The sequence below is a fragment of the Arvicanthis niloticus genome, chromosome 24 (genome assembly GCF_011762505.2).
Source record: "Arvicanthis niloticus isolate mArvNil1 chromosome 24, mArvNil1.pat.X, whole genome shotgun sequence".
Lineage (NCBI taxonomy): Eukaryota > Metazoa > Chordata > Mammalia > Rodentia > Muridae > Arvicanthis > Arvicanthis niloticus.
The window spans coordinates 15,468,143-15,494,638 of NC_133432.1; the positions used below are offsets into that span (position 1 = coordinate 15,468,143).

A 26,496-nucleotide genomic window follows, 5' to 3' on the forward strand; every position below is an offset into this window, starting at 1 on the left:
CCTGGGTAACCAGGGCGGGGTGGGGCGGGGACAACGAGGGGTGGAGAACCTCAGCGGGAACGCGCGTGCGTGTGTGGGCGGGGACTCGAGCCTCCGGGTACGCATGCGTGCCGTGCCCTCTTTCGTGTCCCCGGCCCTCCCCGGGGATGGGGGGGCTGGCCGGCCTCGCGCGTGCGCACGCGCACCGTCCCCCGGAGGCGTCTGGGTGTGCGGAGCGCGCGCGCGCGCGGCTCGGAGGCGCACCTGTGAGGTGTCTCCCTAAGGAGAGAGGGCTGGTGGGCGCGCGGAGTCCGCGGCCTAGACGCGCTCCTCAGCCACACTTGGGAGTGAGTTGTCCGGGCCGACCGTAGTAGGTGCGTTGGTCTCTCTTGGCTTTTCAGGACGGGGCGTGGGCCGACGAGCGGGCTGGGGGCGGAAGGCGGTAGAGTCGAGGGGAAGCGGGGGAGTAGGCAAAGGAAAACAACCCATCATTCAGCCGGGCCTGGGCCGCGGCCATGGCGGGGAGGGAAGGTCAGCGCGGTGCCAACTGCGGCGCAGGCCCCGGTGGGGCCGGGACGAGGCTGAAGAGGCCCCGCAGGAGCTGGACTCCGGGGCCCGGCCCCATTGTTGTCGGGGCCGAGGCGGGCCGGCGGGAGCGGGGCGGCACTGGGAGCCGAGGGCCGCGCCCTGGAGCGCATCCAGGCGGGTCCCGGGAGAGCGATAATGGCCGCGCGCGCGGGCCGGGCCACGGGGCACGGTGCGGGGGCCGGGGATCGCAGAGCGGTCCGCTGCATGCCTCGGGGTCGTGTCGTCTCCAGCACTGCACAGTCCCGGCCGAGGCTGTCCAGCATCCCGCCCAGGTGATGAGGACCTCCCCGCGTCCCCAGCGCGCCAGGCTGCCGCTGCCGCCGCCGGACGCCTCCATTGTCTGACCACCGCCAGGCCTCGGCTCTCGGCAGGTAAGCCGGCCAGTTGCTGGGCGCAGCTCCCCGGCCGCCGCCGAGCACCGGGCCTCCCCTTGAGATTCGCTGGCCGCGACTCCGGCCAGGTCGCCGGCTCTCTGCGAACTCGGCTGCTTTGTGACACCTTTCTTGCCAAACTCCAGGCAAGTCGGTCTCGGGGATGCTTCTGCCGGATCGGGAGTTTAGAGTGTGCCCATTACAACAAAGGAGCCCCGCGATCGGAAGTCATAGTCCCAAGCCAGTGCCTCTTGCCAGGAGCAATGTGTGTCCTTTAAACCTTGTATTGTTTTCAAGGGGTGGGACTCTTAGAAGGGGCTCTCTACTTGGTAGGCGTGTACTTTCCCAGAGCAGAAAACGTCGTGACCTCCTTGTCCCCTCTAGAGGTTAAGATTTAGAAATTAATTGTAGATGAGCAGAGAAAGATGTTTTCTTGTAAAGGTGAGTGCAGTCACAGATAGATGACAAGTTTATCAGCCCATCTCTGTCGAGATAACTATTCTGCACGTGGTTCCTACTCTCAGTCTTTACATGTAAGGGCCTTGCATCCTGTTGAGCACTAACTAGTTGTGTTGTTCCATTTAAGCACTTCGTGCTTTAAGGCGTCTTTTTGGAATTGTGGCCTGGTGTTCGAGAGTTTGGGTCTATCCTAGTTTAGCCATGCCCCATGGTGATGGCAATTGAAGTTTTAATTTTAAACAACGGCTTCTAAAAAACAAAACCAAAAAAGCCTGGTGGCAGTTCTGTGGTAAGATGGAATTTTATTGGAGGGAGCCACAGAGCCATGCTAATTGTAGAATGGAAACATTTATGATGGAGGACCTTGGTTAGGAATTTTTGGGAGGGCATCTCTGAGGTGACTGCAGACTGTTCTTTTGCCTGTGACCTTGAGGACACTAAGAGCCTCAGTTTCTCTAAAGGTCTGTTTACTGCACAGACCTCACTGAATCTGTGTGAACGCTGGAAAGTATAAAGCCCTAACAGAGACTGGTTATTGGTTCTAGTGATTCAGAACCCACCAACTTGCAGTGTATTTTGTATACTTTGTTCCATCGTCTGAGCATATTGTAGATTACTTATGACAGTCAACTTTAAAGCTTTTAAGTTTTTGATCCCATTACAATTAATCTTTATGGAATAGTGACAATTCTGTGTTTCTAATGGATATTTTACAAGGTACATTTTTCCTAATGCTTTTCTAGTCTTTAAAAATAAACCACATTCATTAGTTGACTAGATCAGAGTATCTGCAGTTGGCTTAGTGAAAATCTTATTTTGCCATTTAAATAAATGTATTTCCTCTTGTTGTCCATTCTCTGCATGTTTTCCTGTGGCTGCAGAAGATTTGAGTTGCTTCTTAGTCCCTTTCAGGAAAAGGGTCTCCTACTGAATTTGTAGCTGTATCAGAAAGTTTTACCAGGTGAGATAGTGATGGAATGGGGTAACATCCTAAGACACAATCAAATCAGTCAGTCCCTTTGTAGCTGTGCTTTTTGCTTTTTTTTTTTTTTTTTTTTTTTTTTTTTTTTGTTCAGATGTATGTGAGTACCTGTATCAAGCCAAGAAAACCAATTTGTCCTGTTCTCTGGGAGTTTATAATCTGTAGAGAGAATGATAGATTAATGCCAGAAGTTCATGTCTAGTCACAGACTAGGCTATCTGCTAGGAAAGGTAAGTAGCACTTAATGTATAAGAGAACATAAAAATGAGGACTACGTTTCAGATTGAGTACCCTGAATGACTTATGCAACCCCTTAAAAAAAGATTTAAGCTGAGATTTGAGGGATGAGTAAGTCCTGGTGTCAGTGAAGTAGGGGATAATTTTGCAGCGGAGGAACGGTATGTGGGAAGGCCTTAAAGGGAGAGAAAGTAGTAGGAGCTAAGGTATCACTGGGTGGTGGTTAAGGGCAGAGCATTACCTGACGGGACCACATTGTATAGAGTCTTACTAGCAGGGCAAGTCAGAAATGTGGTTTTTAAATAACCTCTCCAGTTGCCACATGCAGAATGTGTGGGTGTGAGGTGGAGAGTGGAAGTGGGAAGACCATACTGGCCATCCCACAGTGCTCTTAGGGGAGGGGCAGCCTGCTCCTTAGAGACTGAATTCACACCACTAGCAAAAGTGAAGCCAAAATAGATGCTTGTTTTTTCTTTCTTTCTTTTTTTTTTAAGACCCAGTTTTTTCCTTTTAAGAGATGGGACTCAATAAAAGCAAGAGCAAAAATACTTTACCAGGCCTTCTAAATGCCATGCACATTTTTTGTCATTGGATTTAATGTTTCTAACACAAAAGGCAACACACACACTTAAACTTTCTAGGGGACATGTGTTTAATTCCCAAAACTTACATGGCAGCTCATAACTGTCTCTGTAATTCCAGTTTGTTCCTTCTCTGGGTACAGTGCACATGGTATACATGCAGACAAAATACCCATACATATAAAATAAAAATAAATACAGAGCAGTCCAAATTTCATCAGTGATGCTATATATAAAAAATATTTTAAACATTACACTATAATCCCAGCACTTGGGAGGCAGAGGCAGGCGGATTTCTGAGTTCGAGGCCAGCCTGGTCTACAGAGTGAGTTCCAGGACAGCCAGAGATACACAGAGAAACCCCTGTCTCGAAAAACCAAAAAGGGGGCTGGAGAGATGGCTCAGTGGTTAAGAGTACTGACTGCTCTTCCAGAGGTCCTGGTTCAATTCCCAGCAACCACATGGTGGCTCACAACCATCTGAAGCCCTCTTCTGGTGTGTCTGAAGACAGCTAAAGTGTACTCATATAAATAAATAAATCTTTAAAAAAAAAAAAAAAAGAAGAAGAAGAAGAAGAAAGAAAAAGAAAAACCAAAAAGAAAAAGAAAAAAAGACTAAGCATTTAGAAGTTTGCTGAAATTCCTGACCGATCCTGGGAACATCAGTATGAGTGAAACCCTGGACAAGATGGAGCAGAAGACTCCTTTTAAGCAGGGAAGTTTGGTGTTTTTACTGGGGATAGTGTGTTGGTTTTGAAAGTAGCAGCCTGGATAGATGTCTGTAATACACTATCAAAGACACACGCTTCATTCTATATTTATAAGATACAAAACAAAATAATTATGTGTTTGAATAAAAACAGAAAAATATCCAGAGTAGCCCGTGGAAACCATGATGACTTCTGCAGGGAAACACTGGGAGCCAGTTTTCCTTCTGTAAGCTTTCTCATTTCCTGATGTCTACATGAACACTAACTTACAAGTTCTGTCAAGGGGCACAGCACCAGTGGGACATTCACATTCATATGTTACATTGGCCATAGAGATGAAGCCTTGCAGTGCTCCTGTTTCTGACATGGGAGCCGTTAAAGAAACGTTTCTAAATATAATAAAAAGCTTTATACACAAAATATGTGGGACAATCTTAAGGGTTTGTCGAATGGCGATTATACATTGATTGGATAATGCTGCCACTTAAAATGTATACCAAGGAAATATATTTGAAAGCTTATGACTGTTGAGCAGAGGAAAATTAGGAAGCACAGTTGCAAATACACAAAAATTTCAGTAATCTCTCATTAAAGCCTGTGAATGGGAAAAGTCTATAAGAAATTTAGTGAAAATGTCAAGAATTGTTGACTTTGGCTATTAGGATTTTGTGCTACTGAAACAATATCCTTCTATAAAGGTTAAAAAATTACAATGGAACATTTTTTTGTAGGTTACATTATATTGGGGACTTGTTAGCCACATGATAAAATACTGTGCACATGTATGTGTGTATTTATTTATTTATTTATCATATGTGTTTTTATTTTGAAGCAGAGTCTCTGTGTTGTCTGGGCTGGTTTAGAACTCATTATGTAGACTAGGCTGACCTTGAACTCACAGAGATCCTCCTGCCTATGCTTCCCAAGAGCTGGGATTAAAGGCATGCACCACCACACTGTGTTGAATGTTTTTCTTTAAAACCATAGACATTTGGAAGTTGCAGTGCAAGTGTATGGGACTCATTGAGAAATTGTAAGCAGGGTAGGGAGAGCTGATGCTTTAGAAAGAGTATATTAGACTAGTGGAGGGAGGCTTTAGGGAGAGATGGCTGAAGTAAATGATGTGGCTAGAGAAATATGGTAAGGTAGAGAGGGTACAGGGCTTGGTAGGGGAGGCAGATGGTGCCTGGGTTTCTGGCATGGACAGATGGATAGAGGGACCCACTTAGCAAAATAGATGCTATAATGAGATTTGGCCTTGGACCCACTGAGTTTAAAGGACTTATAAACAGGTCACATAGTTTCTTCATGGAGGCTTTATGAGTATTCTTTGCTCTCTGAAGAGCAGTGTGCAACTTTATTATTGAAGTTGTTTCTTTGTAGTAATTAATTTGTTTTTAAATATGTTATAAATTGTTTATGTTGGGGCATGTCTGTACAGCCTAGCCTGCATTGTTGGTGTCAGATGGAATTATTACAGATGGCTTGACTGTGACTTTAGGTGATATTTGGGTAGTCTGGAGTTGCTTTGGGCATTAGTGGTCCTGCTTTCCGTCTTCTATGACAGTAGTGAGCATGTCAGAGTGATTTCTGTAATACTGATGAACTTGTAAGGAGGGGACAGAACATAGGTAGAGTGACACTCTGGCCATGCTTCCATGGGGCTGTGCCCACTTGAACCTTAGAGGACAGATGGGGGCTTGGGAATTGGTCCATTTTCTTTAAAGATCACATCTTTAAGAGCACATGAGCCCATGTTAAACACAATGAGGACTTACTGGCCAGAGCTGGGCATTTATATCCTGGAGGACAAAGCCTCTGTAAAGATAAAATATTTGGGAGGGGAAGAAGGATGGTGTCACCAGAGAGAGGGGCTGAGGGAGAGGGACAGAGAGAGACACTATTAATGTGAAGGGCTTTCTGTGGTGCTTGCTGCAGCATGAAGGTGAGCTTTTTTTTTCTGGCTTTATGTGAGTGGCTGTGCTCTGCCCAGACTTCTGTTTCTGGCCATCTGTGCTTGAAGTTCTCCTGTACTCCCTCTTCTGGTCGTGACCTGCATTTTTCTAGAATGAATGGCATTTTCCTAGAATGGCCATGTCAGAAAGGTAATGCTGAGTCTCCACAGCCAACCATAGATGCAGCTTTGATGAACAGTTACGGATTCTCTGGGAGGCACCAGTGACTTAGCTCAGTGCTATTCCACTCCTGTTGCAGAGTAAAGTCCTTGAATGTATAAGAGTCTAGCTCAGTGTCTGGAGAAAAGCAAGATGAGAATGCTCAAAGGTTTCTGGAATTAGAAGTGAGGAAATTTCAAGGGAGTGGGGGAATGATACATTTAAATGGTCTGGAGGTGTGATAAAGGGAGCAGAGTGAGATTTATTGGTTGATGCTGATAACCCCTGACTTAAGTAAGATCACATGTCTGTGTCGGAGAGTCGTGTGTGTGTGTGTGTGTGTGTGTGTGTGTGTGTGTGTGTTAAAGAGGAGTGGTTTGGTTTGGTTTGGTTTTTTTTTTTTTTTTGGTCAAATGGTTTTGTTTTTTTGGGAAAGCTCTGGGTTTGTGAGGGAGAAACAGAACCTCACATATCTCAGGCTGACCTTGAACCCACTGAGTAGCTAAGGATGGTGTGTGCTGACATACCTGGTTTTATATAGTCTTGGAAGGCCTTTGTGCATGCTGGTTGAATACTCTGCCAAATGAGCTACATACCACCCAGCCCTAGAAAAAGAGAGGTTTTAAACAAGTAAAATTTACTTTGAGAGATGTTCTGGACTACTTATACTTGGAATTTGTGTTGTTTCTGCACTTGGTTCTCTCTCTGGAGCATGCAATGTGTCCTCGGTAATGTTATTCCAGAGCTCATTTTTCATAGCCATGCAAGTTCATAATGGACTTGAAATGGCATTCCATAAAATAACCATAACTTATTTCCACATCTAAAATGAGATGCAGAATAGCATGTTCTGTGGCATTGTGGCAGCTTGTGAGAAAGCCCTGGTAGCCACAGCAGAACTATGGACTGTGTATCCCTGTAAGTTCATAGTGGACCAATGAAAAGAATTAGCAGCCTTTCTTCTGCAGAGCTAGTGCTGCTGTGTCCCTGGTTTTCCAGATCATCTTCATATTTAACTTTAACATGTTGGACTTATGCGAAACACTTTAGAGTCAGCACTGCCCTTGCTTCAGGTCTCTGTTAATCTAGTTGGTACCTTGCTGTATTTTGTCTTTACCTTGTGATAGAACTGAGTGCTAAGCCTTGGGTGGAACTCAGAAGCTCACTTGAAGCTGCATAGAGCCTGTGCACATTCTTAAGGTGTTTGGCAGTCAGTTAGAGGTTTGTGGATGGCTGCGGCATCTCTTTGCTGGAGGTGCTGGGGTTGGTTTGTTTGTTTGTTTGATTGTTTTTTATAGCAACCAGTTGAGACTCAAGGCCAGATGCTTGAAACTGGCAAGGACACGAGTTGGGAATTGAAGTGGACTTGAAATGGCATTACAGAGGCTTGTCAGGCCAGCTGAGGATGGAGGAGTTTTTGTAGCTAGGGAAGAATGCTGTTTGGAGGCAAAGAAATACGACCTCTGGTAGCCTGTGAGAGAAAAAACCAGAAGTGGCCCCAAATTACTGGGGGAAAGTGGATGAAAGGCAGGCAGGTTGAGTTGGGCATTTGGCAGCTAGAGAAGGGGGTGGCACAGGTAAAGTGTGGCTTTTCTTTAATGGTTGTTAAATGCTAAAGAAGAGGAACAAGCCAAGGGACAGTTGGAGGAGGTGGGGTGTTAGTGGAGGGTCCAGATCACTGGAGTTGCCAATGCAGAAGTGTCTTCTGGGCCATAGGTCAGTGCTTCACCACATCATCACTTTTACTGCACTAAAAAATAGTGGAGTCGGAACAGACCTTCGGGAGCACCTGTATTTAAAGGAAGTGATGGCAGCACTGGGCAAGGTCAGAGAAGGAAACTCTGAGAGTAGGGAACTGCACATGTGTAGAATGAGGGGTCAACAAGGGAAGACTATCTAACATTGCTCTGCAGAGGCAGTGTAGCAGGCCGGACAGCAGGGTGTGGGGCTACAGAATCCCAGCCAGCAGAGCTGGTGCTGCTGCCACACTTGGAGCTGTCACAGAGGACAGGTGGGGGCCTCTCTGCACCTGTACACTTTGTGCTGTCCAGAGTGATACTTGCTGGGTTTTTGTTTTTTTTTTTAAATTTTGATTCTTGTGTGCATATATTCACTCCATGGAGCACACATATGGAGACAACTCCATTCTTCCCTCCTACCATGTAGGTTCTGGGGACCAAACTCAGGTCATTAGGCTTGGCAACAGGTGCTTTCTCTACTTAGCCATTCTGTAGCCCCTGCCCTTTTGTTTTTACTAACCAAATGGAACTGTTCCCATATCCTTGTGAGAGTTGAGAGAGTTCTTGAGTAGGAAAGAGCAGATAAAACCAACTTTTAATGCTTATTTGGACAGGTGCCAAAAGTTAATACCATCTTTTCAACATGCAGGACCATTTGCTGTCACAAGTGACATCTCCCTTTTGATGGAAATAATGGCATAGTTGATAGAAATACTAGGTGATATCAGAGGTACCACCAAAGGGGGCAGGGACTTGGGTTATGAGTTAGCTTTGAGTGGCAGCAGACTGTGTATTCTCTATGGGAGCCTAGTAGGTAGAGACCTACTAACTGTAGACATGTTCCCCAACACTGGGTATGCAGACCTTTGGAGGCCTTTTTAGTTACTTATTGCAGTAACCTAGTACAAGAAGCAAGACAAGTCAGGATTCGTTTTGGCTCACAGTTTAAAAAAAGGATCCATTCTGTCATTTGGCATTTCAAGTTGACAGCAGACAGGAAGTAGGACCACACTATATAACCTCAAAGCCTGTACCTAGTGACCACAGCTCCAGCCAAACTCCACCTTCTACGGGTTCTCTAATTTTCCAAAACACATGACCAGCTATGGACAGACTAGGGATGCTTCACATCCAAACCCTAGCACAGGTCTTGACTGTGTTCCATCAGTCTTCAGAAAACTTAACAATCCACGTTGTTGTCGTCATCATTTGTTGTGTCTCCCCATGCTGTATCCCCACCAAACTATAAAGGATCTGTGCATTCCCTTAGTTTTCATCCTGTAATACTGATCTTTGAGATGCTCAGAGCTTGGGGTTTGCTCTGCCTGCAGGATGAGATATCCTTGTCACTCTAGAAGCAGATGTCAAGCATGCTTTGTGGAGTGGACTTGGGAGACCCTGCTTGTTTCAGGGATCAGATAGCCTCCTGAGAAAGCTGCATCCTTAGGAACATGGAAGGGGACAGAGATTTGTTCAGCCCATTCTAAGAAAGGGGATATGTGTTGTCAGGATTCTTTGGACTTGGGACAAACCTCAGGAACAAGAGTATCCTATTCAGGACACATTTCTTGTCTTTCCTAAGCCCTTGGATTGATTTTCTTTTCTGCATCTTCTGCTTTCATCTTGCTGGTGGGCTTGCCTTCCTCCTGACTGGTTTGCTGCTATCTGTTGGACCCTCTGCAGCACTTGTGGACTTGGTAATCTTCCAGGTTCTTCTCTCAAGCTAACCACTGCATTCTTTCAGGGTTTATAATCTTGAGAGGCAGGGGAAAGCTGATTTTCTTGCTGCTTTTGATACTGTTCTAGGCCTTGTCATAGGTAACATTTAATGTATGGCTATGCTTGATCTCATTGGCTGAGAAGCATTGTGACTAGTGTGCACGGTAAGGACCAATAACAACTCTGTAAACTCTTCTCTGTATATCTTCCTTATAACAAGTTCCACAGCCCCTTCTATCTACAGAGAAGTTGGTGAGAAACTGTCCCTGATGTGTGTTTGTCTTGACATAGAGAGCCTGTCCTTGGCACTAACAATCCTGTTTCTCCTACACATGAACACTACTAACAATGCATGGTCACTTTCAGCAGTATGGCCCCCTGCCAGTTCCTCTCCCTAAAGTCTGAGAACAAATTAGCATCATCCCAACTTCACAAATTACAAGGTGAGAGTCTGTCCTATCTGAGTAAAAACATGGCAGTGAGTTGATGCCAAAAAGTCCTGTACCTAAAATAGACATTGAGATTTCTACTCAAACCGCTGTGAGTGTGTATGTGTTGGGGGGAGGAAGGGTAAGTTTATCAGTGGCAATGGCTGTGCATCCATCTGTGTAGAACCAACCCTTCAGACTGCAAGCATTATTGTAAGTGTTTAGGCATCTTTTACTTCATCCTGTTAGTACTTTGTAGGATCTGGGGCCTTCATTGTAAGTACTTTCTTCACTGTCAAGTGAAGATTATCTAGCAGGGATGGTAAAGCCAAGCCAGGAGTCCCTTTGTCTGGCTTCAGTTTGTCTTCAGTATTCCTCTTGCCTGAAGCATCAGTGAAAAGCACCACTGGCTTCTCCCCCCACCCCCCTGAGATCCTGCCAGCTGAGTCAGCCATCCAGCATCCATCTCAGATGGATGTAGTTCTTCACAGGAGGATCACTATAGTGCTGAGCAAAGTTTACAGATGTCCTTTCCTTTCTTCCCCACCTTTCTTCCCCATAGTTTTTTGAGTTTCTTTTTTTGTTTTTTTTTTCATGTCTTGAATCCTGTATGTTTACATAAGCTCCCGGTATGACTGGTCTGTCCTGTCTACCATGTGAGGTTTTCTTTTTTTTTCTTTTTTTTTGGGGGGGGGGGGGGGGGAGTTTCGAGACAGGGTTTCTCTGTGTAGTCCTGGCTGTCCTGGAACTCACTCTGTAGACCAGGCTGGCCTCAAACTCAGAAATCCGCCTGCCTCTGCCTCCCAAGGGCTGGGATTAAAGGCACGCTCCACCACCGCCTGGCCAATGTGAGCTTTTCAAATTGCCTATCATAGTACCCAATTCTTTGAAACACCAATGCTCCTTAGCTCTCCATAATGTAAATCTGGTGCTTTTGTCCTTTCTTCGTGTTTAGTAGAACCCTAAGGCCTCTATGACCTTGCAGCCACTAGTGGCCCTTCCTTTACCTCTTCTGCAGTGTCTTAAAGGGCTACTGTCACTGTGGTCAGTTTTCTCATTGTTTCACCATTTGTCTAAGATAGAGAATCTCCTCAGAGTATTTTACTTTTAAGATTTAAGTGCCCTTTGTGGGTAAGCTCCTGTACATTTCTCTCTACATCAGTCTTGAGTTTTGGTTTCCCTGTCTTGCCTTAAGTCAGGGGTTCACTGTCTGTCTCCTTGTTAGGGGATGTAAACTGCTCATGCTCCAAGTGACAACAGGCTCTCCTCCCTGTACATTTTCACTTTCTGCTTGTTAAGCAGTATAGTTAAGGAGTTACAGCACAGGTATAGCAGTAGCCCATGACCTGTCCCTGGGTCATGTGATTATAGAGACAGCAGAGAAAAGGGTATGGAAGAGATGCTGTTGCTGAAGGAGATCACTTTACACTGTGCTAAAGGTTGTCTTGTCTCCCTGGAGCTAACTGGTGTGGGCTGTGTTTCAGCCTTTCTTCTGCCTTTTCCTGGCAGAGGCTGAGCCTTCCAGCCTATTGGCCTGGGGTTTGAGCTAGTTTTGGTTTTTTGGCACTTACTACTGTAGCCATGGAGGAAGGAAATGAGCAAGTGAGTCCTATCAGGACAGAGAACAGATCTGGCTACCCCCTCCATCCTTTCTTTATACTTCCTATCATCCTGTAGTAGGCACACCACTCTGATGTAGGCAGAGTATTATAAGTCACACCCTAACCCTTGCTTGGCGTCTTAGCCATGGCCTAAGGAGCTTCTGTTTCATTGGTTACCCATTATATTCTTCCTTCATGAGAGAAGAGCAGGGACTTCACCCCTCTCAATGAGTGTGTGGGTGAGGTTATATGCGGGATGACCCTAGCAGCTTTCTTAACTCTGTTTAAGCTGAGGCTGAAGGGGACAAGTTACTGGTGGCTGCCTGGCTAATTAGCGTGAGACCAAGAATTTGAACTTGGGTCTTTTGTCTAGAAGCCCTCTGTCCTGCTAGATATTCTGATGGTGCACATTTACTAGGTAGAAAAGATAAGTTTGGTCCTTGTGTGTGCCGTTCCCATGAGGCTATCCCCACAGGCTGTCATGTGTCCATTACAGTGCTGTCTCTGTAGGTGGTGGTGACAAGTGAGAGCAGTAGTAGCGAAGTCAGGCCTGTCAACCTGCCCATGAGTTGAAGCCCAGAAGGAGCAGAGGTGGTGGGAGACAGACAAGGCTTTGGCTTTGGGCAGAGTTGGAGCCTTCATTTCTAGAGATCAGCTCATAGCCTTCAGAAACCTTTGTCTATGAAGTAACACATTTGGCAGACACCAGATTCTCGTGCACTAATTAAGTATAGGAAATAAATAAACAAATATTTATTTAACCTCAGCTGTGCTCTGGGCACTCTGATAGACAGTTCCTTTCTGTAATTATCCCAGCTAGTCACTGGAGATGTTAATATCCTACTGTGCAGATAGCCTGAGATCAGCAGAGACCACACAGCAGGTGGCAGTGCTTAGGCCTCCACCTAGCTGTGCCAGTTTCTAAGTCATGTCAGCAAGAAGGTTTTGCTGAAGGGGCTATAGATACACACCCAGGGTTCTCCATCATATTCATAACACACGCACCCATCCTCACTCAAAAGAGAACTTGAACTCGGTCCCTTTATAATTTTCTGTTCTTCTCTAGACTCAATTTCATAGTCTGTGGAAATGTCTAGTTAAAAAAATTAACCCTTTCTGTCTTTTTTTTTCTCATTAGACTAAGGCCTCTGAAGTGCAGCACCCCCAGGACAGAGTGAAGGCATCTCTTCCCTATACCTCTGAAAACTCATGACCCAGGTACACTTCATCCTGTTATGAGCAAAACCAGGAACCCAATCAGTGGTGGCAGGTCCAGATAATAAGACAGTAAGAATGACATCAAATCTGCTGTCAATAAGAGAGGGAGGTTTTTACAGTTTGATATAATTCCAAAAAGGGGAAAAGATAGAATTTGCTTGATGTCACCAGTCTGGTTTTAGAATGAGCCACCTTTGACAAGTCTGAGAAGCAGCCTAAAGGGTCTGAAACTCTTAGGGAAGCATCTTCTGTTACAGTGGAAGCAGGAGTGCATGCAGAATCCATCCAGGAGAAGCCAGCAGCTAAGGGAGAGTCTGGGTCCTTACAGTGACCCACTGTTGAGATACTGCCCAGGGGCAACCAGGCCCAGAGAGAAACCCTATTCGAGGGTCCCTGCTCTGAGGCCAGTCCCATGGACTATCCACCATTAGCATAGAAGGTCCAACCATAAGAAACAGACTCATGCAACCCTGGTACATGCTGGGACTATTCTGAACTGGACTTGTACCCAACTCCAACTATCTGGCTTCTAAGGCAGATGGCTGAGTGAAGACAAACAGACCAGACCTCTTCCTAAAACTGCTCCTTGGTGTTCAGCTGCAGCTTTCTGCAGTGATGGTGGTGTGGGAAGAAGGCTAACTGCTTGTTGTGTGCCGAGACTGGGGTGAGGAGTGCTAGTCTGACATCCCATTTCGCAGGGGAGATAGTATACAGGTCTGTTCATTGAATTTATGTGACAGGACCTTTAGAAACCTTGGACTTATGGTTCCTCCCAAACCTGCCAAGTTAGAGCCTGGTGGCTTTTGATTTCTTAGGCTTCATGACAACTTTTGAGGTGCAGTCCCTCATGAGTGGGGCACCCATCCTTCAGAGAAGCAGCTGAGGACTAAGGTTAGTAAGCTGCTCCTGCTTAAAAATTACAACCCTTTAAAAGCAGATACTTGAGAATGATCTTAAAGGACTTGGACGTGGGGTTTGTTTGAGGACAGTGTGGTAGTGGGAACCACAAAGCACATACAAGTGTCTGTGCTGCTATTCATGTGTGCCCAGGCTGCTTTCAGCAGGGGTTTTAGCTAGATTCTCAGCCCTTGCTGTCTCTGAGCCTCTTTAAGCTTGGAAAAATTATCAGAGAGCCTTAACGTTCTGTGATTACAGAACTTTGATGTCTCCCATAATAGAAGTGAAAATTAAACTTTTACAAGTATGTTAACTGGCAAGATGGCTCAGCAAATAATGGTTCTTGATTCAGCCCTGACCACTTGAGTTTGATCCCCATGGTGAAAGGGGAGAGCTGATTCCTACAACTTCTACGTTTGCATTATAGCAAGCTTGCCAACGCTGTCAGTACACACACAGTACAGAAACACTTTAAAAAAAATGTAATGTTTTATCACTGCTTAGAAATGGAAGGGCTGCAGTTAGGATAGGCAATAGAAACAGAACATAAGGTGTTCTCCTTAAGTTCCTGTAGCTCCCCCTAAGTGACAGTAGCATGGTTCCCTGTGCTTTCCAGGCAGACAGACTGGTCACGGAATGCTGATACACCATCTTAGTGCTTGTGCACAGGACCCTGAGATCAGATGAAGGTGTGGTATTGTATCTCTGGCATTTGAGGAAGTTGGGTCTTAGGTATAACATGCTTGAGATCACAGTGTTACTAAAGCAGGAGAGCCAGAGCCTAGATTCCAAGGTGTCTGTTGTGTACGAGGCACTATCTGTCTGCCCTATGGGTCCTTGGATAAGTAGTTCTGTCCATGTATAGAGGAAGAGCAGAATGGTCTACACACCAAGCGGGAGATTTGAAGAGAATACTTTTAAGATTAAGATTTCAGAACTGGGGTGCACTCAAGAATAAACTTGAACATAACCCTATATGTGCAGAGCATGCTGGTCCTAAGAAGGGCTTCAAGACTCTCTGAGCTATCAAATTAGGGTTTTGCCTATGGTTAACAGTGGGCACTTGGATCAAACTTAAGGAGTAGAATTAGAAGGCAGTGGGCTGGAGTGAAGTATGCCTCATTAGGAGCCTTGGTGGCTGCTTTGATTGGGGCCACTTAGACATACTACCTGGGCCAGGCACTGTTACTCATTCTTGTGTGCCTGAGACAAGGCTTGCTTGTGTGTTGTGGTTGGGTATGGCAAGACTGCCTGTAGTGTGTCTGTAGCATACAGACTCTTATTACTGGCTGGCTACTCTGGTGGTAAGCCTTTGCTACCCACTCTGCCCTGCTGCTGCCAGCTACAATGCTTATGGAGCTCTGTTTCCTGGGGAAATGGAAGGAAAGAGTGACAGTACTACAATGGAAAGGGGGGAATTTAGGGGTTTGTGAGGTGTCATCTATTAGAGGAAAGTATGTAAATGAATACACAGCTGTACTCCTTCCTTTCTGCACAGGCAGGAAGGGAATCCAGCTTTTAGAGTAAGGTGGGCTTGGGGAAAGGCTGGGTCACACAGGACATACCCCACATCACTAACAAAGAGACATCCATTGTGTGTGCGCACTGTCTCCAGATGCAGCAGGGCTCTGAGTAGTGTGCCTTTTCCTTCTTTAGCAGTTTCTCAGGCTCCTGTCTCAAAGTGCTGGGGACAGATTTTGTTCTCACCAGCTGCTGTGAGATGATGGTGGCCTCATTTTTTCTGAAGCCCCAGGGAAGCTACAATTCTGTCTGGCGTATCCCTTGATGTGCTGTGGCTCATGTGCTTCTCAGTCTCTGCTCGCTCTCTGATTAGCTGCACTGTACTGATAAGGATGCCAAACTTCAAAAACAAAAGACAAAAACAAAACAAAAAAACCATTAAGACCCAACTTCATTTATTAAATCTTCATCTTAACCAGACGAGGGTCACATTCTAGCCTGTATTAATTATGAGATTGGAGAGATGCCAGTGTGTACCCCTCCTTTCATGACAGAGTTGATGGTGCTACAAGAATCTGGTCATTTGGTCCTGCAGTTAGAGCAAGGAGATTCTGTTACTGAACTGTGGTTGAGCTACATAGTAGAAGGGCTTGGGACCAAAGTGGGTGTTAGAGGGAAAGCCATACTGAGAGAGTAGGGATGTCAGGACCAAGGCCCAGATGATTCCGGAAAGCAGCATTGAGGAATATTGAAGTGGAAGAAGGTGTCCCCGTCACAGAACTCAGAGCAGCATATAAACATTAAGACAGTGCTAGATCATACTTGCCTAAAGCTCTTGCTCTTCTAAGACTGTAGTCCCCTCACCCCCAATGCCCACCCAGGATATCCCATCTTTTGTCCTTTGCTGTCAGCCTGCCCCCTTAGGACTAGCTCTTAATCCCTTCCTGCGTCTAGAGACACTAGCACCTGGGGGTCTTTCTGTGGGAATGGTATTATTTCTTTGAAATATTGTTCCACATGGAGTGTGCCTTACTGGTGGGAGCTTCTACCTGTGTTGTAGAAATTATCTAATCCCAATAACACCACCTTGACCATTTTAGACACACAACCTTTATATTTATAATAAGGTTTAATCAGCACTAGAGCTGGGCAGAAAACTATAGAATCTTCTTTCTCTGTGGGCTGCTTTTATCTCCCTTTGGCCAGGCCATGTTTTTATGGCTCACCTAACCCATGGCAGCTTCTCCTTCCTCTTGCATGCACTTTCTTCTCTCATGGTTCTGTTCCACCACTGCCTTCCCCACACTGAACATCTTCTTCCCTCCTAGTCCTCCTATGGCTATCTTGTCTAGGGATTTCAGCTTTAAGTGCTCACCATCTATATTCCTGGGAGGTGGGAGAGGAGGACCTCTCCCAGAGCTTGCTCAAAGGATTCTGGGACTGGCACGTGTGCATCGGTCCTTATAATCTCCAGGGCAGACCCAGTGCCTGGCTCTAGTCAGGTGTCCATGGAACACAGGCCTCTGTGCCTACCTCTGCTGTTCTGCATCTAAGAGGCAAGCCCCAGAGCTGTCATCATCTCTTCTGGTAATAGCTCTCTTCTAGGCTGACAGGTATGCTGGCTTCCGAACATCAGAGCCACTCATCAGCGTGCCCTGGGGAGCCAGGATTCGGGATCTTCCAGCACAGTCTTCCAGGCTCAAGGCTGTTGTGACTCATTACACTTCCCCACCCATGTATCACTACCTTTGTTGTCATCTTTTTTGGAGTCCTACCCAGCCACTATGACACCATCTGCAGCTGTCAGTGAGAAAGGTGATCTGGTCGCTGTTTCCCTCTACAGTGAGAAGTGGTTTCTGGAGCCTCTTGGTAGAGAAATGGGCAGCATGTCTGCTTTTCATTTTCTTTTCCCAGAAACTGCTCCTGATGCTTTGGATGGCTGAGTACATTTCAAATGCTCCGGGTAGAGTGAGGTATGATAGGCCACAGGTCTGACCTAGCAAGGCTGCCCCCACACTCAGTGCTTTATAGTTACTCTGCCTAGAGAGGGTTTACTGGTACGTCAGAACAACCGATAGCTAGAGAGCTACAGAAAGCTTAAAGCGTCATTTTTACTTGACTTACGAGTAATAGGTTCATTGTCTTCAAAGCACTGCAGTTGTTTCTGAATAGTCCCATTTCACATACCCACAAGGGAATGGTGTGGACCTCAGGCAGAATTACTGCCTTTCATTTGCAGAAGGAGATAAAGACTATGGGGACAGGGAGACACCTGTGTGCATACCCTGCATGAGAAGTCATCACTCTCTGGACTTCTGGTACAGAAGGAGCTGGCTGCAGGTCAGAGTAGGTACATGTAGATGGTGCAGTAGCTGCCTGCCAAGTCCTATATCCCTGTGAGAAGGCAGAGTTCTAGACTGACAGGCAGAGACTTCTGCAATGAAAGGCTCTCTGTCCTTTTGGTGTGTCTGTTAGAAAACCTGTCTTGGAGAAAGCCCCTCCATCATTAGCATTTCTCACCTAGTGAGGGCCTGAGCCCTGGAGCTAGATCCATAGATGGTGTTAGCCTGCTTTAGAACAGCCAACACTAGTCCCATTCCTCCTGCTTTCGTGTGTAACGTAAGGTGAGCCTAAGGATCAGGTGGGGAGGAGCCAAAAAGGACAGTCTCAGCAGTGTATTTGGAAGTTTGAAGGACTGTGGTGAGAGCTTGATCATCACAAGGTGTCAGGCCATGTAGAGAGAAGAAAACTTGGGACAGAAAGGGCTCTGTGAACAGTGGCAGGAAAGCAGACTAGGATTGGCAGTGAATTGTAGAATGGCTGGGTCACTGAGAGAAGATACTTGGAGAAGTGCCTTAGACCAGGTTGGTCATGATAAGTGAAGGCCATGGGATAGGGAAAATCTTAAAACATCATGAGGCTAGGAGCTTATGCTGGATGTTGGCTGACAACTGCTCGGGGTTGAAGAAATATTTCTCCAAAACAGATAGGGACACATTCTATAAAACCCGTAGAGGGGACAAACCAGGATGCCAGATACAGGGGAGCAGCTTGGATGCTAGAAGAGGCACTTGTCCAGGGCACAGGGGGCAGCATGAGAAAAGAACATGCCGTGCTGGAAGTTAAAATGCTAAGGAAGTGTACATCCAGGACTTTCAGAGAAACAGGGAGGGACTAAGTATCCATTGAGATTTGTGATCTCAGGCCAAGGCTGATGGTACCGTTTAGGTGCTCAGAAGTATGTGCAAGCAAGTATGGGAAATTGGTTTCAGAAAGACTAGGGGATTGCTCAGAGTGGCAGGAAAGTTAGCAGTGAGTGGCTGAATTGATGTGAAAGCATGGTGACCCAGGAGGATTGATTGGCATGAAGTTCTACAACAGAGTTCTGGTAAGAACAGATCTGGGTGCCATCATAGGTGTAAGGGGGAGAGGTTACTGTGGGGACTGCGCTAGAATGGGAAGTGGGAAAAGAGAAGATAGCCAATGTCTCAGTGGGAAGGAGGACCAGCATTGGCTGGAGACTAGAGATATGAGCAGAGAAGACTCCATAGTGTTCACCAGGAAAAATGCTGTGACAGGTATTTGTGAACAAAGGACAATTTCAGTCCTGATGGACAAGGTACTGCCAGACCGGTGGACTAGCCTTAGCTTCTGTCATATGGGATGCTGTGGCTGGGTTGCATGGATTACTCAACTGAATTGTGAGAGTAATGTTGTGTATCTTTCTCAGGGCTTAACAACCCTTTATTACAGCAGTTGTATATGCAGAGGCCTCTCAGGCTTTTTATGAAAATTTCAAATGAATTTCAAAGTAAAAAAAGACAGAAATGGACACCCTAAGAACACATAACTACAGGACTTGAACCTGAGTACCACCTGATGCATGTTCTCATTTCTGGTCATTCTCAGAGTTAGTCTGTGGTGAGTGCTGGTTACCAGTTGCTGTTGGTCGTAGCAGCCTGAGCATGAGTACAACCACCTTTTTTTTTTTTTCAAACATAACAAAGCACAGAGCACTGTAGCCTTGAGCTTCCAGAGCTGGCTCCTTCTTAAGGCCATTTGCATTATGCTAGTTTGTAAAATAGATGTAAAACTGTGTTGAGACCTGTATGCCAGGTCTGATGCTGAGGGAAGACTAAATTCCTGGCTGAAGTTGGAAGGCTATACGTGTGGCTGTAGCTGTCCAGGAGCTTAACTGGGCTCCCCTGCCCAGATGTCCTCACAGCACTTAGCGCTTACCATCCTCTGCTTCCACCTCAGAGAACTGGCATCTAGTGTTGGTGCCAACATCCTCCTGGGCCCTCCCCCACAGTGTGCTGCCTCCCCAGCTGCTGCTCTGTGGAGACTGCACACCATCACTCTGCATTACTGAGTGGAAATTATGGACCTATGTGGAGAAATCCTGGAGAAACTCAAGAGCTTGCTTTTTTTTTTTTTTTTCAACAAACTTAAACTTTCTGGTCGCCATGCATGTACCAGGGAATGTTATCTATATAAAGGAAACTGTTTCTAGTGTCATTACTAGCCCTCTCTCCCCAGCCTGGCATCTGAACTTTTTTTTCCCAAGCAGAGGGCCTGTCACTCCATTTCTGCCTCAGCCTAGGCCTCAGTTGGAGTATCTGTGCTTGTTCTGTTCCTCCCCCTGGAGCTAGGAGCTGAAGCTTGCGCACTGTGGTGTGGACTCTGAGGGAGGTCTGCCCTCAGCTGCTCTCCTGTCCCACCTGTCCTGCTTATGTCCTACCACCAGAGTCCCCTTAACAGTGTCAAAGCCTAGAGCCTCTCTTCTTGGGACCCTTTTCAGGCATTTAAGACTCACAGCACCTGTCCTCACCTGCTTGTGAGGCCAGTTTGAGCAGACAGTCACCAAGCAAATGGCTGGTTGGTAGAGAAGATGAGACATAAAGCCAAATCTTGAGCTTTCTGGAAGCCTTGAGCAGCTTTGAAACCTACAGGGTTCTGGGGCTCAGTGCTGGTCACTTTGTGGGTGTGACTGACGCACGCCCTGGTTTGGGAGACCTAACCTATGGAGCTTTGCCGAGTATTTAGGCTTTGGCTCATTTTCTGAAGTTTGAATTGCTTTTTTATCTTTTTGTTTTGTTTTCCTAAAAATTGTGTTGGGGTTGGCTCAGAAGTAAGGCTGGTACTGGCTTCCTTTGTCTTCTTCTGTGGCTGCTACAGCTCTGTCTTTATCTGTCTTTCTGTCCTTCTGAGACACTTACACTCATGGTCCTGCGTGCAGGCTCAACTGGAGACTTGAGCCATTTGGGGTTTCCTTAGTATCATAGCACCACAGGGGTTGGGGGCAGGTATGCCTTATTTGCTATTGCAGAAGAACCTGGGGGAGGGAGGTATGGTTTCGTGACACTTTAGCAAGGCACACAGTGTTCTTTCTCATCCTTTCTGTAACCTGGATTCAGTAGCTTGAAAGGCTTGCTATTTGCGCTTTTTACTTCACCTGTTTTTCTTTTTCCTTGTTTCATTTCTGAAGCACCATATCACCATGCCACTCCTGTGGGCCTCAGATGACCTAAGACTAGACATTACTTTATATAATCGAGTGGCATTTCCTTGTAGGTACAGTACCCGTGTGTCACTTAATATCCTCTTTTAGCTATTGGTTTATTTGTGTCCAGTTCTAAAGGAGGAAGACCTGCTATTGTATGATAGCCTCACTGTCTTTGATCCAGAGCCCCACCCCCTGTGGCCTTGGCCTCTTGCCACAAACAGCGTAACTGCTTACACAGCCTGGCTAAAGTTTCTCTGTCCATTCCCTGGCAGCTTACCCCAGAGGTTCTGTTTGGCTTGGGGCAGTGACCACTGCATTACTGTGAGAATCTCACAGTCATAACTAACACTTTGACTGAAAGCAAGCCAATTGATTTTTTTTTTTTTTTTTTTACATATCTCTGTTGAAGTTTTGGTCACATGTACCCTGTCTATGTATGGAACAGTTGGTAGTGTCATTTGTGGGGCTAGAGAAATGGATTAAACTATCTTGCTCTTCCTGAGGACTAGAGTTCAGTTCCCAGCACCCACCTGGACTCTTATCTTGTAACTCTAGCTCCAGAGGATCTGAAACCTTTTTCACGGGCACCAACACACACACACACACACACACACACACCATGTACATACATAACTGTCTTAGTTAGGGTTTCCATTGCTTTGAAGAGACATTATGACCAAGGCAGCTCCTATAAAGGACATTTAGTTGGGGCTAGCTTACAGGTTCAGAAGTCCATTATACAATTATAGAAGGAAGGATGGCAATGTCCAGGTAGGCAGACATGGCACTGGAGAATCTGAGAGTTCTACCTCTTGTTCCAAAGGCCAACAAGAGAAGACTGACTCCCACCTGGTTAGGAGGAGGGTTTCATTGCCCACCCCCACAGTGACACACTTCCTCCAACAAGGTCACACTTCCTAATAGTGTCACTCCCTGGGCTAAGCATATTCAAACCACCACAATAACCATACATACATGCATATAAAAAAATAACGTTTTTAAATAATCTTTTTAAAGCCTTTTTTGAGGGTTATGGAGGTGGCTCAGTAGATAAACTTAGATGTTGTGCAAGCATGGGGACTGAAAGTTTGAACGAGTCTACAGAGCATTGTAAAGCTGGGCATGGGCACATGCATGTGTTTGTGTGTCTATGATCCCAGTACTCGGACAGCACACAGTGACAAAAGATTGTCTCAAACAAGGTGGGAAGTAAGGGCCAACTCTTGAGGTTGTTCTCTGGCTTTCATGTGTCTCCTGTGGCTATGAAAAGCCTAGAAATAAGGCAATGGCAAATGTTTTCCCATCTGCTCTCTAGAATGAGGCAGCCATGAGCAGGGCTCCTAAAGGATCATGGGCATCCTTACAAAGCACTAACTGCCAGAGCATGGGAGTAAACAACATGTCAAATTCATTCTTCACTGTAGTCACATTGCAATACAGGAAATAGATCAAAACCCAGGAAAAAAAATAATTACAAGTTATATGTGCTTTGAAGAAACCAAACAAGATTAAAGTTGTATCCTGCTGGGGGCCTTCTTTACTCAGGGGAGAGGGATCTGACATAACCACATAAAAGTGGATCCAGTCCTGGGAGCGGTGTGAAAAGGCTGGAAGGCAGGCTGCAGTTGGGTTGTATAATTACTGAAGAGAAAAGAGAAAGGATGGCCATGCAGTGCCTCAGTACCCAGGGTAAGGATCGGATGCTGTTAGCATGCCAGGAAGACATGTAGGATGGTTCCCACAAACCAGCCAGAGGAATGTTTGACACTGACATGTTGTATCTTCTTTCTCACATGTGGGCTCAAAATGGAGATGGTTTCTCTTCTGCAGGTCAGTTAACACTTCAAACTCACTTACGAGTCTCGGGGATTCTCTTCTCTCCAATTCTGTCCTTGACAATGTTTATGTAATTGATGAGTTGCTACAATTGATCGTGTACTTGGCATAGAACAGGACCATGATGTCTTCCAATTCTTTTCTTAGACCTGCAAATGCAAGCTACTTCCTCTGAAAGATAAGAGAGCTACCTCCTCAGGACCAAGAAAAGGTATGTAGGGGTGGGGTGTGTATGTTTGTGTCTGTCTGAGCATCTCATTCCTCCCCGTCCTGTCCCCTGTCCCCTCTGCCCTATCCCTGTCTCATTTAAGTAACATTAATTTCTGGACTGAAAGGACCTTGCATGTTATTTATTGTTTGTATTACAGAAAACCAGTGTGCTACTGTATAGAGTCCCCAGGAGCAAGACTGACTGTCTCTGAAGCCAAGGAGCCCTCATGCTGGCAAAGCAGCGTTCTGACACTCCTGAGGGTGCTCTGGCGGCTCATCACCAACTGGCACCTTGTGCCCTGGGCAGACAGATCATACTGCACAGGCTTTTATGAGTGAGAAGTAGAAGAGTGCTGTACATCGTACATCAGAGAAAGACTCCAGGGGCTCAGAACAAAGGCTCACTCTTTCCTGCCCTGGAATGTTGACCACTCAGGATCTAAAGGAACGAAAGCTCTATGCTGAAGAGCTATGGGGTTCATATGAGAGTCGGTGTGACTTGGTAATCAGTACGAGCTCTGAGTGAGGAGCACTATGCAGGAAGAAGCCTTCCACAGAAAGACAGGCAGGGAGAAGCTGAGGCTGACAGTTAGCTTGCCCAATAGAGCAAGCCTGAGATAGACTGCCAAGATGGCAAAATAAGAGGCTTTATGAAGTAGCAGTCCTGGAACTCATAGTTGTAAGGACACTTTCTTCTTTAAGTCACGATACCAAATAGGAAAAATGATCTACAAGTGCCCCATGTGCAGGGAATTTTTCTCTGAGAGAGCAGATCTTTTTATGCATCAGAAAATCCATACAGCAGAGAAACCCCATAAATGTGACAAATGTGATAAGGGTTTCTTTCACATATCAGAGCTTCATATTCATTGGCGAGACCACACAGGAGAGAAGGTGTATAAATGTGATGATTGCGGTAAGGATTTTAGCACAACAACAAAACTTAATAGACATAAGAAAATCCACACTGTGGAAAAGCCCTATAAGTGTTATGAGTGTGGCAAAGCCTTCAACTGGAGCTCCCATCTTCAAATCCACATGAGAGTCCACACTGGGGAGAAGCCGTACGTCTGCAGTGAGTGTGGGAGGGGCTTCAGTAATAGTTCTAACCTTTGTATGCACCAGAGAGTCCACACTGGGGAGAAGCCCTTCAAATGTGAAGAGTGTGGGAAAGCCTTCAGGCATACCTCCAGCCTCTGCATGCATCAAAGAGTCCACACTGGAGAGAAGCCCTATAAATGTTATGAGTGTGGGAAGGCCTTCAGTCAGAGCTCCAGCCTCTGCATCCACCAGAGAGTACACACAGGGGAGAAGCCCTATAGGTGTTGTGGGTGTGGGAAGGCCTTCAGTCAGAGTTCCAGCCTCTGCATCCACCAGAGAGTGCACACAGGGGAGAAACCTTTTAAGTGTGATGAGTGTGGCAAGGCCTTCAGCCAGAGTACAAGCCTTTGCATCCACCAGAGAGTACACACCAAGGAAAGAAACCATCTCAAAATATCAGTTATATAAAAATGTTTTCCTAAGAATTAAAAATCTTAAACCCGTAAGTGCCACTAGGAAGGAAACCTCGAATCCACCTACATTGAACCCAGGAACATCTACAGCAGTCCTCAGAAAATCATTCTTTCTGAGGAGGTTTAGATGAAGTTGTGTTTCTGAACTCGGAATTCTTCTCTGTGTGTGCCCAAGATGGAGCATTGTGTCCCTGTCACAGGTATGGTTTTTCCTGAGACTCTGGCAACATGCAACAGAATTGAAATAATACTCAAAACTCAGGAGCCTTGCTCAGCTGCTCAGTTGGCTGTCTGTGCTGTGCTTCCGGGCAGTGCCAGACACTCCCTTTTTGAGCTCATGCTCCTTCCTCTGTTCAAGCCTACCTACCGGTCAGTGCATTTAAAGATGGACAGCTCCCATCCCATGGCAAGGCCAAGTCCTGGTATTTCTGAGGTTGCCATTTGACTCAACCCTGACATAGCTTTCCATAAATCCAGTTATTTCTGAATCCACCTTACCTCATGTCCTCAGAGTACCTATAAACACTTACCCCTTCCTAGATGGCATTAACTTCATTTTAGATGTTAGGAACGTCGTAATATGCACTCACTCAGCCGATCAGGAATCACCAATGCAGGTGTACATGCCCTGGAACTTTTCTTCAGTTTTGTGAACTCTGCTAATCACTGTGTCTCTAGATTAGACTTATTTTCTAGTGGCTTCGTCACATGCTCCAACTTGAATTTTTTTTTCCTTCTAAGTAGCTGAATGTATATATCAGGGAGGAAGGAGCAAGCAAACTGAGCTTGTCTACTTCAAGAGTGACCCTCTCAGGCTTCTTTTTTAAGTGGTGGGATTCCCTACTAGCTAGGAAGACCTTGAGAGGGCTGATGCGGGGGTCACTGAGGATGAGTCTTCATCTCAGGCAATAATGTGGAGGTGTCATCATGAATCGCATACAGTTCTTTTTTGGCATGAGTGCGTATTACTGATCCAACATCCTCACTCACTCACTGAGTATTTATTGAATGCCTCCTGGGTGTTGGACATGTACTGGGTGCTGGGAATGCCACTGGATCATGAAATTCACCTCTGGAGGAGACAGGATAAGCAAGTTAACACATAAATAACGTAGTTTGCGGTAGTGATTAAGTGCTATGAGAAACTAGGGTGGTATGTAGAGGGGGGTGGGGGGCCAGGTAGCAAGGGTCAGGAACTCTGCGCTGAAGGTGCTGGGGTCAGGTGAAGGGAGCCATGACAGTACACAGCACAGGTGCCGCTGGCCCTGGGGACAAGATGCAGGTGCTGGAGGTAGTGTGCGGGGAGGGGAGGTGCTGAGCCATGAGCTTAGTGGCTAGCATTTATAGGCCTGTTGTGTTTGTTTTGTTTCTACTGACTGATAGCAAAAATCATGGAAGAACTCAAGGGATGTTGAAAAGACCAAAAGTCCCCGGTGACACCAACACAAAGCTCCCAATTCCCTTTCCTTCTCATTTCCGTTCTCCGTCTCCCACATGCAGTCCTTTGCTCAGGAAGTCTTTGGGGAAAATAATGACCTGTTAATTTGAAGTGGGTGACTGGCTTGGTGGCTTCTGCCAGCCATTCTAAGGCTGGATAAAGAACTTCCCAGATGATTAGAAATACAAGACTTGCTTAGTTTGGTTTTTGTTTTTTAATTTTTGTTTTGGGGTTTTTGTTTTGTTTTGGTGTTTGGCTGGAAGGCGTTTTCTGTAAAACAGAAGCCTGAGTGCATAGAGAGGATTTTGTAGGAGCACATAGTCAGTGGGTGGGGTTTAAGAATGAATCTGTCACCATGTGTTATAATGTAGACACCTTCAGGCAAGCCTTTGGCCCACTGATCACTGCCTTCCCCTCTCCACAGAGGGCTACTGGCTAACAAAGCCCCTTCCAGGCCTCACAGCCACCACAGCAATTTCCTGTAGTGTCTTACACTTCCATGTCACCACAGCGTGGAGCATTAGAGAAAAGCCTGGTTAGACTTTTAGTTGCTAGAGAGCCAGTTGAAATATCATCAATAGAATTTTAGTTTAGGGAAAATTGGTTTGATTTCTAGCTTTATTACTATTAGGTATGTAAGCTTGGGCAAATTGCTTAATCTTCAGGTCTAGTTTTCTCACAGAATGAGGACACTGGACTAAATGATTTCCCAATTTCCAGCTAGTCCTAGAGTTCTATATTTCTACATAGTTGAATTATTTTATCATGCTGTTGCTGGGGAATACAACTAACACTTTTGAAGCTACTAATTTTATGTCAAGCTTTAAAGTCCATAATTGTTATCTTCAGAAATATTATTTGACCTACAGTATGTTTAAATCAATTTAATAAAATCACTTTATAACAGGG

At 45.8% G+C, this 26,496-nt stretch overlaps 1 protein-coding gene across 9 annotated transcripts; it reads left to right on the top strand.

The window, feature by feature from the left end:
• The first annotated feature begins 69 nt into the window (after positions 1–69).
• Positions 70–26,496, top strand: Znf664 (zinc finger protein 664). Of its 9 annotated transcripts, XM_076922932.1 has the most exons (7): positions 145–353; positions 798–938; positions 2,279–2,358; positions 2,474–2,609; positions 12,646–12,725; positions 22,573–22,636; positions 22,794–26,496. In XM_076922932.1, exon 7 carries the CDS (start codon positions 23,359–23,361, stop codon positions 24,142–24,144), a length of 786 nt encoding a protein of 261 aa, XP_076779047.1. In that variant the 5' UTR covers positions 145–353; positions 798–938; positions 2,279–2,358; positions 2,474–2,609; positions 12,646–12,725; positions 22,573–22,636; positions 22,794–23,358; the 3' UTR covers positions 24,145–26,496. The 9 variants fall into 9 exon arrangements, with proteins under 9 accessions (XP_076779044.1, XP_076779047.1, XP_076779049.1 ...); XM_076922934.1 differs by lacking the exon at positions 12,646–12,725; XM_076922931.1 differs by lacking the exon at positions 2,474–2,609.